Here is a 16,067-nt window from a genome sequence, read left to right as displayed (position 1 = left end):
GTGTTGCAGTAAGCCAGAACACATTAGAATAGCTTTTGGAACTTGTAGGATGATAAAAAACAGGATGCAATTTTTGTTACGGAGTCTCTTTAAGAGGAGACTGTGTCAATCAGGCCTTCATGGTAGAATATCTGCTAGGAATCCACTGCTAAGGACAGGCAACAAGCAGAAGAGACTTGTTTGGGCTAAAGAACACAAGGAATGGACATTAGACTAGTGGAAATCTGTGCTTTGGTCTGATGAGTCCAAATTTGGAATTTTTGGTTCCAACCACGTCTTTGTGCGACGCAGAAAAGGTGAACGGATGGTCTCTACATGCCAGGTTCCCACCGTGAACCATGGAGGAGGAGGTGTAATGGTGTAGGGGTGCTTTGCGGGTGACACTGTTGGGGATTTATTTAAAATTGAAGGCATACTAAACCAGCATGGCTACCACAGCATCTTGCAGCGGCATGCTATTCCATCCGATTTGCGTTTAGTTGGACCATCATTTATTTTTCAACAGGGCAATGACCCCAAACACACCTCCAGGCTGTGTAAGGGCTATTTGACCAGGAAGGAGAGTGATGGGGTGCTGCGCCAGATGACCTGGCCTCCACAGTCACCAGACCTGAACCCAATCGACATGGTTTGGGGTGAGCTGGACCGCAGAGTGAAGGCAAAAGGTCCAACAAGTGCTAAGCATCTCTGGGAACTCCTTCAAGACGGTTGGAAGACAATTTCAGGTGACTACCTCTTGAAGCTCATCAAGAGATTGCCAAGAGTGTGCAAAGCAGTAATCAAAGCAAAAGGTGGCTACTTTGAAGAACCTAGAATATGACATTTTCAGTTGTTTCACAATTTTTGGTTATGTACTATACTTCCACATGTGTTAATTCATAGTTTGGATGCCTTCAGTGTGAATTTCCAATGTTCATAGTCATGAAAATAAAGAAAACTCTTTGAATGAGAAGGTGTGTCCATACTTTTGGTCTGTACTGTAGGTGGTAGGCACTGTCATGGATGAGCTGTGAAAAATCGCAATTGTTTTTCTGCACCGATTGTGATTAACAGTACAATTCCAATTGTATGTGTAGTTATAGCAGAATGCAAATTGGGATTGCTTGTGTTTGGCTGACATTGTGTCTTTGAAAACCTGGCTATTCAGATAGAGCTTTTCACATGCACCTGTGACAACTCAGACAGGGTTAATTAACCTTATTACAGTTATCTGGGAAAGACCACTGCACACACACAGTCTCCTACAAAGACATAAGTCAGGAAATTCACAGCAGGGGGCCTATTCAAAAACTAGGATCCCGTAGACAGGTTGGATGATCTGTGTGCTGAAATAGATTGGAAGGTGGTAGCGGTCTGGGTACTAGGGGGCGGGTGACAGGCACACCATTGGAGGAGATTATAGTATTGAAGGTGTGTGAAAAAAGAAAGTAGAAGTCAGAAAGTGGTAGGAGAAATTAAGGGGGGTGACAGAGAGTAGGAGGAGGTCTTGAAAACCTGTGCGGCATAGAGCAGGGCATGTATGTATTGTTGCCCCAGCAAACACTCCTCCAACAAATATGAACTTGAACTAACCCTCTCAAAAGCACACCTCAGTGCTTATACAACAATGGAGCACAAAAAGGGATGCAGAAGTGTGACTTGACCATGGACTCTATTAAGCACTTTTGTAAGATGTCAGTGTAATATAATTACATAAGGAAGAATGACTCATATTTATGACATTTTATGAGTGCCATGTCGCATTTGATTCAGAAGGAAAGCGTGCAGTATTTCTGAAATGTGAAGGCCTGTTAGACATCTCATACATGTGGCTGTGACTGCAGAAGCCTGTTGTATGCGAGTGATGTGCTTCTGGCCCAGATTTTCCCTATAAGACTGACAAAACTGCCACAAGTCATTCATGTATGGAAGAAGTTTGTACTTTCACTTTTGATATATTTGACTTCAGGGAATAGTACATTCTGTCTTCATTTACTGTTTACGCATTTATCACTTGTACTGGATTGTACGCGTTGTACCTCTAAATCATTATCCTGAATTTGTGAATCTGTACTTTTGATATGCCATATCCTTTCTAATGTGCGACTGCACACTCCATGATCTCTACATGACTAATCTTTCTGCAGGCTTGCTGATAAAGTTGTGTTATTTGCTAGAGGTTACACAGTGTTCTTTGTTTATTTCTTGCAGCAATCATTTTACATGCAGTTGTTGGTTGTTTAGTTATGTTTTGCTACTTAATATATTTCTAGGGGAGCAAGCAGAATACTGGTAAAGATCTTTGGGAATTTGAGGTCCCTGTGCCAAAGACGTCCGATGGAATCCCTGTGGCAAGCTCGTTGGTGTTAGATAGAGGAGCCTCTCCTGAGGCAATGGACTTGATGGATAACTTTGCCAGCAGCAATGATTCCCTTCACAGGTAAGTTGTTTTCTGCTATGGTTCAGCCAACCTTCTGGTGAGCATTTAATTGCACACAAGTAGAACTGTGCTGACCATCCAGGGACTTTTAAATGCTAGGCTATGGCAGGTGCTAAAGAGGGTCCCAGTATTAAACCTTTGTACACCAAAATTCATGCACACAGGAATCCCACCTGTAACACAGAGAGCTTTCCTCCACAGAGGTACTCCCTTCTCTGTCCCACAGCAATAAGCATAGCATCATCAAACCTAACTGAGATAATATTGGGCTTCTGAATATTTTACAAAAGGAACTCAACTGTGGAGCGTACAAAATGAGGGCAGTACTGAATCCTGATGGATGTGGTTTTGTTATTTGAGTAGAAGAGAATGTTGTTTTTATAGTATTGTAGTGAAAGGGTCCCTAACATTACAGAAGCCTAGCCCAGGTGATCGATAATTTGGCTTTATTGTTTTCAGGGGATATCTTTATTGTGCTGCACCAAAACAAGTCCTCTCTTGAGCTTGCAAATTAAACCAGTAGGTGGACTTCATCAAGAAATCTGTCATTTGTGATAGTATTTGCTACATACTGTATTTTCATCTAATTCATTTAGGACATTGTCTTTTTGTCTCCTATTTTTGTGGTGGGATCATACCACTTTTTCTTTAGCTACTATGTCTTGTTCAGAGTTTGTGCCCAGATCTGCACAAATGTCGTCTTATCTGTAGAAGAATGTTTCGACGTGGCTCTGCAGTTCATTACAGGGTACAGGAGTGGCAATCAGCAGGGGGCATTAAAGGATACACAACCACAATCATTAAAAATTATAAAATTTGTAATACATATGTATGCATACAGATAAAATATACAGTTGCCACAGAGTAAAATGTTATTAAACTGAAAGATTTTGGACTTCATCTTCTCACTGGGGACTCTTTATTTTCAAAAGTTTTTACTGAATGGAATTTGCACAGAGTATCTGCCAAAATAGTGTGCAAGCAAGCAGGGCTGTGGAGTCGGAGTTGGAGTCGAGGAGTCGGGGCAATTTTGGGCACCCGGAGTCGGAGTTGTTGATTTCATAAACTGAGCAGTTGGATGATTTTTGTACAAAATCCACATCCCTGTTTAGTATTAGACTAAGGAGTCGGAGAGTCTGAGTCGTAGCCATTTTGGGTACCCGGAGTCGGAGTTGGAGTAGGAGTCGTGGTTTCATAAACTGAGGAGTCGGAGTTGGATTCGGTAGATTTTTGTACTGACTCCAAAGCCCTGCAAGCAAGTAGCCATTTCTAAAACGGGCTGATTTTACATTGGCTAAAGTCCAAAATGCTTGGAAATTCTTACATTTGCTGGCCAGTTTGCAAACTGGCAGAAGTATATTGGCCAAAGTCCAAAATTCCTCCCTTCTCCACTCTGCACATCCCCTCCTGATGTGCAATTTTAAAGTTTATTTCTTACAAATTACATACAGGAAGCATCAGAGGAGAACGCATCTGACACTACAGCTCTGCTCCCTCTCTAGATGTTCCCTAGTCATTCCTTGGTCATTTAGTATCCCCCCACCCCAAATAATATTCCCTGGTAGTCTACTTGTCCCACCTCAATAATGTTCCCTGGTAGTCTAGTGGCCCACCTCCCCATATAATGTTCCCTGGTAGTATAGTAGTCCCCCCACCCCCCAATCATATTCCCTGGTAGACTAGTGGACACCCCCCAATAATGTACAGCAGTAGTCTAGTGGACCCCCTCCTACAATAATATTCCCTGGTAGTTTAGTGGTCACACACACACACACACACACACACACACACACACACACACACACACACACACACACACACACACACACACACACACACACACACACACACACACACACACACACACACACACACACACACACACACACACACACACACACACACACACACACACACACACACACACACACACACACACACACACACACACACACACACACACACACACACACACACACACACACACTAGTATTTACAAAATCCATGGAAATCTAGTTTTTTTCCTGATAGTGGTCTTGTAACATAGTACTGTATAATGACTAGGAGGGTTATGCCCTATACCCGTATACCATGGTCTATTTGTCTTTGAATAAATACAGCCCTGAATTTAGCTATACATCCAATTCTGCACATTACTGTGATTTGGTAAGTAGTTAAAGAAATTTCTGGTTGTAAGAATATCTTACTATGAATGGATACCTTTATAAACAAAGGTTCAGATTGGTTGATGCACATTACCAGCTGTTTCCGTATTTGTCAGGAAGTCCTTTTTTTTTTTTTTTTTTTTGAACATCATGTTCTCATGTCTTGATGTCTGCGGCTTGTAAAGAATAGTGTTCATTCTTATGATGTTGATGTCATTGTTAAATGTTGCTTGCTATGTGAGCTCAATGGATGACAGTTATATCACCGATGTGTGCAGTTTTGGCATTTATACTTTTTGCAAGGCTTTATGGCTAAAGCTTGGACAGTCTGAATTAATCCTTGTGGTTAAATGCTCTGCCCATATCATGCAAAACAGCAGTTTGGAACAGCTTGTTCAGCTCTCTGAAGTATTTACTTGGGTTCAGCTGTGGCTGACAAATATAGATACATTTGATATGAAAGGCTCCACTGGCAAACAGATCGGAGCATAGGCCAAAGTCTGACTCCCCTCCCTCCATTCCTTTTCATACTTGGCACGAGTGACACTTGAACATTTTATCACTGCCAGCTCAGTGAACTGTTCTGCTGCAGACATTTCAGTGGTTGATTTGTATTCCTACTGCTTGTTTGTGATACATTAAGATTACATTCTAAAAAGTAAATGATAAACTTATGAAGCCTGTGAAAACAGGTTTTGTATAGCAGTCTAATCATTCATTTCCTTCCTGGTTTTAAGTACAGAAATGATTTGAGCACTCTCATTGGCAAGACTGTTTTGTTTGTAGCAAATTTAGAGTAAACCTGTAAAAAAACAAAAAAAAACAGCAAAAGTCAGATACTTACCTCGGTAGAGGGAAGCCTCTGGAAGATCCTCCTTAAGATCACCTATCTGGCGCTGGGACCCTCTAGAAGTATGTGGATGTGATCCTGTCCTGTGCAGTAGTACAGAGTCGCTCGGGCTCGGCAGTAAAAAAAACAAAAACAAAACCCCAAGCATGTCCTTGCTACTGCGTGTGGCGTCCTGCACAGTGCAGCCTGACTTGTTCATGGATGGGAAGCGTGGCCTCACGCCATTTGACAAGTCCTTATCGGCTAGGCTGGAGGGTCCTTGTGCTTGATCTGTGAAGGCGAGGGAAGCATCAGAATCAGCTTTATTCGCCAGGTGCAACAGGTGCCGCACCCGGAATTATTTGTGGACACATGGCAGACATGGAAGGTAGTGCGTGTTGACAGCATCAACATAGTGAAGATAGCAGTAGTAGCTACATAGGAATACAACAGTACAACAGCGACAATGTAACATCTGGGTTATATAGAGGCTTTCCTCTAGAGAGGTGAGTACTATTTTTCTCTACGGGTACACTTTGAATATGCATGAAGTCAGTGTTTATAAATACTTTCTTTATGTATTTATTTTGTAAATAAGTGTGTGTTATGGTAGTATGGCAGCTGCCCCAGAAGACTTTTTAGTAGTTGTTTCCTGCCATGCTTATTCTGCAGACTTTATGTGTTCTTTTGAGTTTTGACATGTTTCCTCTAGGCCCTCCGATTAATTTCCGCATCCCAAAAATCTGTTCCACAAAAAATTGGTTTTAGAATATGGTAGAGACATTAGGGTGTGATTGTTCAGTGCACTCTGTAAAACTCTGCAGAAAATGTCAGAGTTATAAATAAAGCAGCAAACATGTGGCTGTTGCGTACAGCAGTCATAATGATGTTGATCCTAGAAAGGGCACAGTGGCCATGGCGACCCAAAACTCCAGAAAGCAGAGAATACACTAAAGAGTACACACAAGTTTGTGGAGTTGTGTTTTTTTATATAAATATAAAAATAATGAAAAGAGTACTGGGTGAGGGGTGAACAGTAGGCTAAATGCCTATTCTGCTCATATTCAAGAAGAGTAGGAGGCGCCCGTAGACTTATATCAATGATAGGTGTTATGATAATAATAAAATAAAAAGGGTTCTCTTGTTCCTACCTTATAGTAGTGAAAATCACACGCAAGGTAGTAATAGATACTTCTTAACAAATGATAACGCGTTTCTCGGCTACAGCTGCTTCCTCAGGTCTATAGGTGTGCCTAATACTGAGTGTCGCTATCCTGGGCGCCAAAGTTAGTTTGGCGCCCAGGATAGCGACACTCAGTATTAGGCACACCTATAGACCTGAGGAAGCGGCTGTAGCCGAGAAACGCGCTGTCATTTGTGCCTCAATAAAAGTTAAGAAGTATCTATTACTACCTTGCGTGTGATTTTCACTACTATAAGGTAGGAACAAGAGAACCCTTTTTATTTTATTATTATCATAACACCTATCATTGATATAAGTCTACGGGCGCCTCCTACTCTTCTTGAATCTTTGCCACCCCAGTATAGGGGAGTGCACACTTGGAATTCATTCCAAGGGGCCAACTTTTGACCTGGAGCTGCGACCTATACTATCCTCAGAAGCAAGGCCGAGTGGGGACGGTACTTCCTCACATGCGAAAAAGGTGGTTGCTTTCTATAGCAACCCAATTTTGTGAGTATATCACTGTTTTACGCACATATTCTGGTGTCTCATTGATAATACACCAGTTCGGGCTCCCGGTCTCTGTGTCTTTTTTGTTTGTTTTTTCATAAGAATCAGCCTCCTATTCTGCTCATAATGTCACAAAGAACAGGGAGTGAAGAGGAATCTTCCTAACGGGCAAAGGCAAGCATAAAAGCATGTCCTAGTCCATTTTAAAGTACAAAATACATTTTTGACAGCATTCCTCTTAAATATCATAAAAAGGGACAGCCATGAGAATATATACATTTACTTTCTGCACAGTGTAGGCTTATCTTACACAATGCATATGGCTACTTTGCAACCATACACTACATCATCTACCGGTAATTGTTAAACCACACATTATACTTCACCTGTTGCTGAAGGAGGGACATTACTGGACTAATAGGGGAACCTGAGATAAAAGGTTTTATACTTACCTGGGGCTTCCTTTAGGCCGCTCGGTTCCCACGGTTTTATACTTACCTGGGGATTCCTCAGTCCCTCAGTTTTATACTTACCTGGGGATTCCTTGGTCCCTCGTTTTTTTTGTTTGTTTTTTTTTATTTGTTTTATTAATGAAAAAAGCATGAAGGATATTATACAAAAGACATTCAATAAAAAATAACACGTTACATAGCATTGGTGGTACATGGTATTTGACACAGTGGTATTATATTGAGTGTGTGCAGGAATTCACCTTCCTCGGATCTCAGATCGATCGAAATAGTGATTGTAGTCATGAAATAAAACGTCGGATAACCCTCGGCAGAAACACGATGGTAAGCATGAACAAAGTATGGAAAAACAAAGACATTAGCATTACGACCAAATGTAGACTGGTTCATGCCATCGTTTTTCCCATAACCATGTATGGCTGCGAAAGTTGGACCCTAAGAAAAGCAGATAGAAGAAAAATCGACTCTTTTGAGTAGTGGTGCTGGCGACGGTTGCTTAGCATTCCATGGACAGCAAGAATGACGAACAAAGAAGTATTGGAACGTATAAGACCAGACATGTCACTGGAAGGCAAGATCACCAGACTCAGACTCACATATTTGGGCCACGTGATACGATCAAATTCGTTAGAGAAAGACCTAATGCTAGGACTGATCAGTGGCAAAAGGCGACAAGGCCGCCAGAGAACGCGTTGGCTTGATACCATCAAAGCTGACACAGGATTGAGCTTAAGGCAACTGGCAGAAATGGTACAAGATCGGACAGCATGGAGAGAGCTAACCCATAGAATCGGAAAGAGTCGGACATGACTGAATGGATAACATCATCATCATCATTAAATTGCACATCATAGAAGCATAGTATGGTACAATTTGGACAAAGAGAAAAGAAATGGTTAGCATATGCAAGCACAGGAAAATAGGCATTTCACTGCTATGTAACATGACATTGAAAGTCATATTAAATATGACTAGTAGAATGCACTGGTACGAAGAATAGTAAAGAGAACGTGACAACATGTCTCAGTTAACAACAACAACAGTGGATCTTGGGTATCGAATAGGGGATCAGGGACAGCAGGCGGAGAGAGGGTTGTCCACAGGTAAGTAAAGAGCAGGGCTATGTAATGGATTGCTGAGACACCGCCGCGCGGTCTGACAGCGAGGCGGCTGGTTCCGCGTTCAGACCGGCGTTTTCTCCGCAGCAGCATGCGTCTGGTTTGTCTGAGCCTAGTAGTGCACACAGATGGAGAGCTATGCGCGCGCGCGCTAACAGGCAGGCCCTTTATGCCAGTAGGAGAGGGATCAGCTGATCAGGATGATCAGCTGATCCCAGCGCAGTAGGTGATTGGCTGAGTGGGACTGGGCGGCGCTGAAGAGCGCTCTGCTATATATACTTCTTGCTTGTCAGTTGCTGGTTGTCTGCCGTTGCGAATGCTTATGTGTTGGCGCTCAGACCATGGTCAGATCCCTCAGTGTGTTTGAACCAGGTGGACCTGGGAATTCACACTTAGCCAGATTACTGTGTTACTACTGTGTTATTACTGTGTTATACTTTAGACCAGTTCCAGGGTGTAGAGACCACGGACCTCACACCCAAGACTAGGGATACTGTGTCATTGCTGTGTTATACTTTAGACCAGTTCCAGGGTGTAGACCACGGACCTCACACCCAAGACTAGGGATACTGTGTCATTGCTGTGTTATACTTTAGACCAGTTCCAGGGTGTAGAGACCACGGACCTCACACCCAAGATTAGGGATACTGTGTCATTGCTGTGTTATTCTTTAGACCAGTTCCTGAGTGTTGAGACTACGGACCTCACACTCTAGACTAGACCTCTGCTTGATATCTGTTATGACCTATTGCTCTATCGACCCTTCTCCTGCTCTCTGATTCGGTACCTTCGCATATCTGATTACCTGTTTCCAACCCTGCCTGTCCCTGGTTACCGAATCAGCTTTCTGTCTCTGTACTTTATCTGCTCGTGTGTTGCCGACCCGGCCTGGCCGACCCTTCTACCTGTGGCACCCCCCCGGGTGGGGTGCCCAGGAGCTGCAGGGACTCCCTGTCCTTCAGAGGGACCTCTCTGCAAATCCAGTTAGGGACTCTATTCCATAGGAGTCCTTTGACTGCAGTAGAGTCTGATTCCCAGCAGTTCAGGGAATCACCGACTCTCTGGTTATCTCCAAACTACTAGGAGATACTCGTTGTACGGTCTAGGGTCACCTGCTCCTCAGGTGATCCAGGCTCCATATACTGTTGCACCAAAACACTTACATTTCATCAGGTGTCCAGAGGTTAGTTGTACTTGTATTATTGGTGATTCTGCAGATCATCAATGGTCAGGTATGTATCTGTATTCTTGGTGATACTGCAGATCACCAATAATCAGATTCTCTCTGTGTGCTGACACCGATCGTTACAGGCTACACAAAAGTAGACTGAGCATCTTAACCAATCTTGCCAGATCATGAGAAATTTTTGAGGACATTTACGGTGTGAGTATAGGACTTTTTCAAATTGAATAACCTAAAGGACCATGGATTTCCAGTGTGCTAGTTGAGGTGGGTCTGGTGCAAACCATTTGAGAATTATTTTTTTTCCAAGCTAGAAACAGGGTTTCTCTTATAAATATTCTGTAAAAATGTAGACCGTCCAATTTCTCCGTAATTCCAGATAAGCATAACTTGGGATCAAGATTTATGGAGGTATTAGAAATTGTAGACAGAGTTTGGATCACCTGAGACCAAAAGTTCCCCACAGCAGGACACAACCATATAAGATGAGCAAAATCGACATTTAGGGCAATTTGCATCACCTTGGTGGTATGAATCTTTCGGGATTTTAGGGTCTAAAAGTGGTACAATTTTTTTGCACCCTTTCAGACCCTAAAACCTGGAAAAAATCATGCTGCCAGGGAGATCTGCACAGCCCCAGCAATCCCTCGCCTCCCTGGTTCCAGCGCTGCAGTTATGCCTCCATCCTCCGGGTGGCGCTGCAACTCTCACCAGGAGGAAGCAGAGCCCCAGAGGAGAGGAAGAATAATGGTGTCAGACGCCGGGATCCCTGAGAGGCATGTAGAAACGCTCCCGCTGCGCGCATTGCTCTGCATAGAGCCTCCGGCGGCTACCCCGAGCAGAGGACAGGATTACCACTCTGAGCTGCGGTTTTCCGCCCCGACTGCTAAGGAGGCTAAGAAACATGGACTTAGGTGTCCAATAGCCTTGGTGTATAATATATAATTGAATGAGTCGGTTGTGGGCTGCTGTACAGAAAGTTTAACTGACATGAGGAAGTCTTCATGGTCGTCCGAGGCAATATTTATATCGCTGAGTTCCCATTTAGCAAAAGCCTTCAGGGTGCGTTTCCACTAACGCGAATTCGCATTCGTTCCCCGCATGCAAATTCGCATAACCAATAAAAGTAAATGAGCCTGTGTCCACTTGTCAGGAAAACAGAGCATTTTCTTGTGCAGGAAAAATCTGCACAGCAGAGCCATCCGAATTCGGACACCGCACATGCCGCATGCGATTCGCATACAATGTATTTAATAGGGAATTCGCATGGCGGTTTTGTATGCGAATTTTCATGCGAATTCGCATACGATTTCACATGAAATCAATGAAAAAGCACACAGGCACTGACATGGTTAAATTCGCACACAGCATCATCCATGCGAAATCGTATGCGAATTCGCAGTAAAATTTGCATACAACCTCATGCGATTTCGCTCCTGCATGCGAATTTGTCCGGAGAATCCGCTGCGATTCCCCACAGCACTAGTGGAAACGCACCCTCAAGGTCTGGTTATCAGTTTTAGCATTTAGAAGGTGAGTATATAACTAGGAGATAAGTGCTTGTGCACCCTGCGTCTTAAGTACACCGATTAATGGGTATTGGGAGGCTGGAGGTTCCGAATTCTGCTCGTAAAGAGTGTTTAAAGTGTAACTGTTGGGCGGTATATCAAAAATCAAATTTTTATTTTCATCTGGTAATCAAGTAATAAGGATGCTAACCAGGCAACCCAAAAGGTAAAATCACTATTACATTTCTTGTTGATAAATGATCATTCCCCAGTTTACCTGACTTTTTGCCTCTCTACTTTGCCCACAGACTTAACTAATACAGCCTGATTGGCTGAAGCCTCTTCCCCTCCTGTTTTCCCCTCCCACACCTCTGTTCCTCTCTGATTGGCCAATATTTCTCATGCTGAGACAATGCACTTTCTATAGTGAAGGGCAGGCAATGCATACACAATCGGGCAGTGGAGAGTAAGGGAGGAAATGACATGAGGATTGGCTTCAAAATAGCCACAGTTAAAATGGGAAATGCTAAGAAGGATTTTCTTTTTTTTACTGTAGAAAAATCACTAAAATCAAAATGTGAACAGTGCAATACATATGTTATGTAAGTAGAGCAAGTATTTATCTACTTATATGTTTTTTTTTGTCTGAGATAGTATGGCTGACAGCTCCTCTTTAAGTTGAAAGGTCCTGAGGTAGGCTGAGTTGGGCACTTGGTACTTGTGGATAAGTTCTTCCATAGGAATTATATGCAAATCTTCGGTCCCTCGGATTTATACTTACTTGGGGCTTCCTCTAGCCCCCTTTAGGCCGCTCCTGTCTCCCACTGGACGGCCTGGTAGGGCTCGTTCTCACTGGAGGCATTTTCGGCCTTTTTTCACACGCAGGCAATTTGAAAAATCGCCTGCCAAACGCTTGTGCAATGAATGTCTATGAGAATGTTAATTTCAGTGTGGGTCATGTGCTGTGCGGGCAGCAATGCGGTGCATGGACCATTTTTGAGGCGATTCCATCTCAATGGAAAGTATAGGAGAAACCCAAAACGCTTACAAAATCGATTTGTGCAGTGATTGCATTTTTAAGAATAAGCACATTGTATTTATTATTTTCTGGTTCAAAGAGTTCACTTCCTGACTGACGTCAGGAAGTGAAAAACCGCAATCTCTCGGGAAAAAACTTAGAAAAGCATTTTAAAAAAAGGAAAAAACAGTGCGTGTGGTACTCGCCAGGAATCAGGAAAAAAAGCCTCAAAAAATGTCCAACACGAACGACCACGCGATCGGAAGGCAATGTGAACGAGGCCGTATTCTGTCTGGAGTTGTGCTTCTTTACACATGCGCTCCCCTGTCGCACTCCTGCAGCCGGGAGCCTTCTGCAACTGGGACGCACGCAGCCAGGCCGCACATATGCAACCAGAGTACTGTGCTTTTCATCGGGGGACAGGAGCGGCCTGTGGAGAGGGGTAGGGATTGAGTGGCCTCAAGTGGGCTGGAGGAAGCCCCAGGTAAGTATAAAGCCTGGGACTTCTTACATCTCAGGTATACTTAAAGGCTGGACTTCTTTACTTCTAATCAAACCATACAACTGTGCTGGGTTTTCCTCTTTGACTCCCTAGCATATCAGAGTAGGTTTTAGGAATAGTGCATCTTTTTGACATCATAGTTTTATTTTCTTTCATGTTAATGCTTGCTGATCTCAATACTCAGTTGTATGTTAATCATAGATGTATTTCTAGTTTCTCTTTCTACATGCATAATGCAGTGTTACAACTACACATTTATGAAGCTGAATTAATAAATAACTAAAGGACACTTGAAGTAAGAAGGATGTGGAGGCTGGCATATTTGTTTCCTTTTAAACAATGCAGATGGCCTGGCTCTATTGCTGATCTTCTGCCGCTAATAGTTTTAGTCATAGACTCTGAACAAGCATGCACATCAGGTGTTTCTGTGTAATGTATGGCTGGATTAGCTGCATGCTTGTTTCAGGTGTGTGATTCAGACACTACTGATGCATGATAGATCAGTAGCGTGCCAAAATATGGCAGCCTCCATGTCCCTTTCATTTCAGCTTCCATTTAAGAGCCTGTTCATAAAACCGTGTTAAAATTGAAACCATCAGTCTTAAAGCAGAAATAAAAGTAAGTATACGTGTTTATAAAAATGGGAAAAGGTACACTGCTAGTGTGTCAGTTACCTTACTTGCAAGAACAGCTCTGAAAACTTTTAGTTAGTGAACTTGGAGCTGACCTTCGGTCAACCCCTGGACACCATTAGCAGCCATTTCTGCAATGAGGTGGGCAGCTAGGTCATGTGACATTTTCAATGTCATATGGCCCTCTAAAGCAGGTAGATGTCGCAGCCAGAAAAAGGATCACCACCCTTCACCGCAGCAGTGTTCTTCCATCACACACACACACAAAAAAAAACAGACCACTGTTTCTTTTTATCAGAAATGTGTGGCAATGTCTTTACTTTATAAATATGATAGTTATTCTATCAAGAGACTATCCAAGTGAAGGGGCCTAGAAAGAGGGCTTTAAAGAGTCTTTGGTCGCGCCCTACAGGAACGTAAGAATGCAAAACTATACCTAACAGAGAGGAAGAGGAAGACTGTTGAGCCTGTAATGCATGTTATACCTGCAATGTATATGCTGTGAGGATGATGTCACTTATGCTATTTGCATAATATCCTCTAATCTTTAAGTGCACTGTCAGACCACAGTAAAGATTAGTGAATCTAGCGCCCTTTGTTACTAATAGATTGAGGAGAGGTGGAACCTTTGTCAAGTTTATATACTGTATCTCCTAGCTATTCCCAGAATGGGAACTACCCTCTCAATGGATTCAAGTGAAGTAAAGTCTTTCTAGCTACCTTTTCTATACTTTTATTTTTTAATTCACTCCTTGAATTTTCACAGTGTTTCTGGAGCCAGATAAAATAGAATACAGACTGTCCTCTACTTAGAAACAACTTGATTTTTTGCTACTATATATTTTTGTTGGTATGTTATTATTATTATTATTTATTGGATTTATATAGCGCCAACATTTTACACAGCGCTGTACAATAAATGGGATTACAGACAATGATACCAGAGTTGACAGCACAATATAGGTAATAGACAATAGATACAACAATACAGGTAATAAGCAATAAGATACACAACGCAGATAGTAGTAAAATAATCATACACTAGAGTGGTAGTGGTAAAAATACAAGTTCCAAATTCTGGGTAAAGTGCACACAGTCAAGTATGATACACAAGGGGAGAGGGCCCTGCCAAAGGCTTACAATCTAGAGGGAGGGGTTGGCGATACAAAAGGAGGGTGTGCAACAAGAAGTTCTTGACAGAAAGGATTAGGGCAGTGTTGAGTTGATGTAGGCCTCCTTGAAGAAGTGATTTTTGAGTGCTTTTTTGAAGGTGTTGAAGGTGGGAGCGAGCCTGATAGGCAGTGTAAGAGAGTTCCACAGGATGGGGGCAGCTCTAGTGAAGTCCTGCAGTCGTGCATGGGAGTGCTAGATGCGTGGGGTGGTTAAGAGGAGGTTGTTGGAGGAGCAAAGTGGGCGGCCAGGTGTATATCTGCTGACCAGGTCAGAGATGTAGGTTGGGCAGGACTTGTGTAGGGATTTGTATGCCAAACATAGGATCTTGAAGCCGATTCTGAAGCGAATTGGAAGCCAATGAAGGGATTTGCGTAGGGGAGTCGTGGAGACAGAGCGGTGGGAGGAGTAGATGAGTCTGGCTGCTGTGTTCATGATGGATTGTAGGGGGGCAATGCGGTTTTGAGGAAGGCCTGACAGGAGGGAGTTGCAGTAGTCCAGGTGGGAGATGAGGGCATGGACAAGGAGTTTGGCAGTGTCTGGGGTCAGGAAAGGCCAGATCTTGGAGATGTTGCATAACTGGAAATAGCAGGCCCTAGCTACGGTTTGGATGTGGGGGGTGAAGGAGAGGGCTGAGTCCAGGGTGACACCCAGGCAGCAGGCTTGTGTGGTTGGACGAATGATTGTGCCATTGACCGTGAGTGACTTAGAGGTCTGTGGGGGGTGAAACAGCACGGGGCGGGAAGATATACAATATGTTGCAGTATTGTATAAACTGTTGTAAGTAGTTAAGACCATTAAATGCACAATAAAAAAAACAACCCAAAAATACATTGTTTATGCTATATGTCTAAATCCAGAGTTGCCCGAAAGTAAATCATTTATCAATGATTCACTATGTATATTACATGATTCGACAACCTCTCGGAACAGAAATTGTATGTAAGTAGGGGACTGGCCGTATATGTACATTTTTCATATATGTATGTATATATATATATATATATATATATATATATATATATATATATATATAAAGAAATAAATGATGTGCAGCCTTTCTAGTACGGCTTAGTGTTTATTGGGCACTTGTAGGTACAAAGACATGGGGGGGGGGGGGGGGGGGGGACAAGCTGCTGGGCATTTAAGATCTGTGTTGTGTTATTTTCTTCCCTTGTTCAGATGTTGCTGTGACCAGCCCACTCCTCCAGTGCAATGTACTTTCTTGTGTTGTAGTGTAGGGCTGGCCATCTCTAATGTGGCTCATACAATCATACCATTGTGCAAGCACAGGAAGCAGCGACACGTAGGGAAATGGAAGAGCCCCCTCACAAATAGGTCAGGAGGTAGTAATTTAGAG

General features: G+C 42.9%; 1 protein-coding gene across 9 annotated transcripts in view; it reads left to right on the top strand.

The window, feature by feature from the left end:
- The window catches only part of FAM13A (family with sequence similarity 13 member A), a 397,958-nt gene that overhangs the window by 179,529 nt on the left and 202,362 nt on the right, over positions 1-16,067 (top strand). For all 9 annotated transcript variants that reach the window (XM_068233233.1, XM_068233239.1, XM_068233222.1 and 6 more), the window contains one exon: positions 2,253-2,419. In XM_068233233.1, coding sequence (XP_068089334.1) covers positions 2,253-2,419 — 167 coding nt within the window. The remainder of the gene's footprint in view (positions 1-2,252; positions 2,420-16,067) is intronic.

The sequence above is a fragment of the Hyperolius riggenbachi genome, chromosome 1, assembly GCF_040937935.1.
Source record: "Hyperolius riggenbachi isolate aHypRig1 chromosome 1, aHypRig1.pri, whole genome shotgun sequence".
Taxonomy (NCBI): Eukaryota; Metazoa; Chordata; class Amphibia; order Anura; family Hyperoliidae; genus Hyperolius; species Hyperolius riggenbachi.
This window is presented reverse-complemented; position numbering and strand designations above follow the sequence as displayed.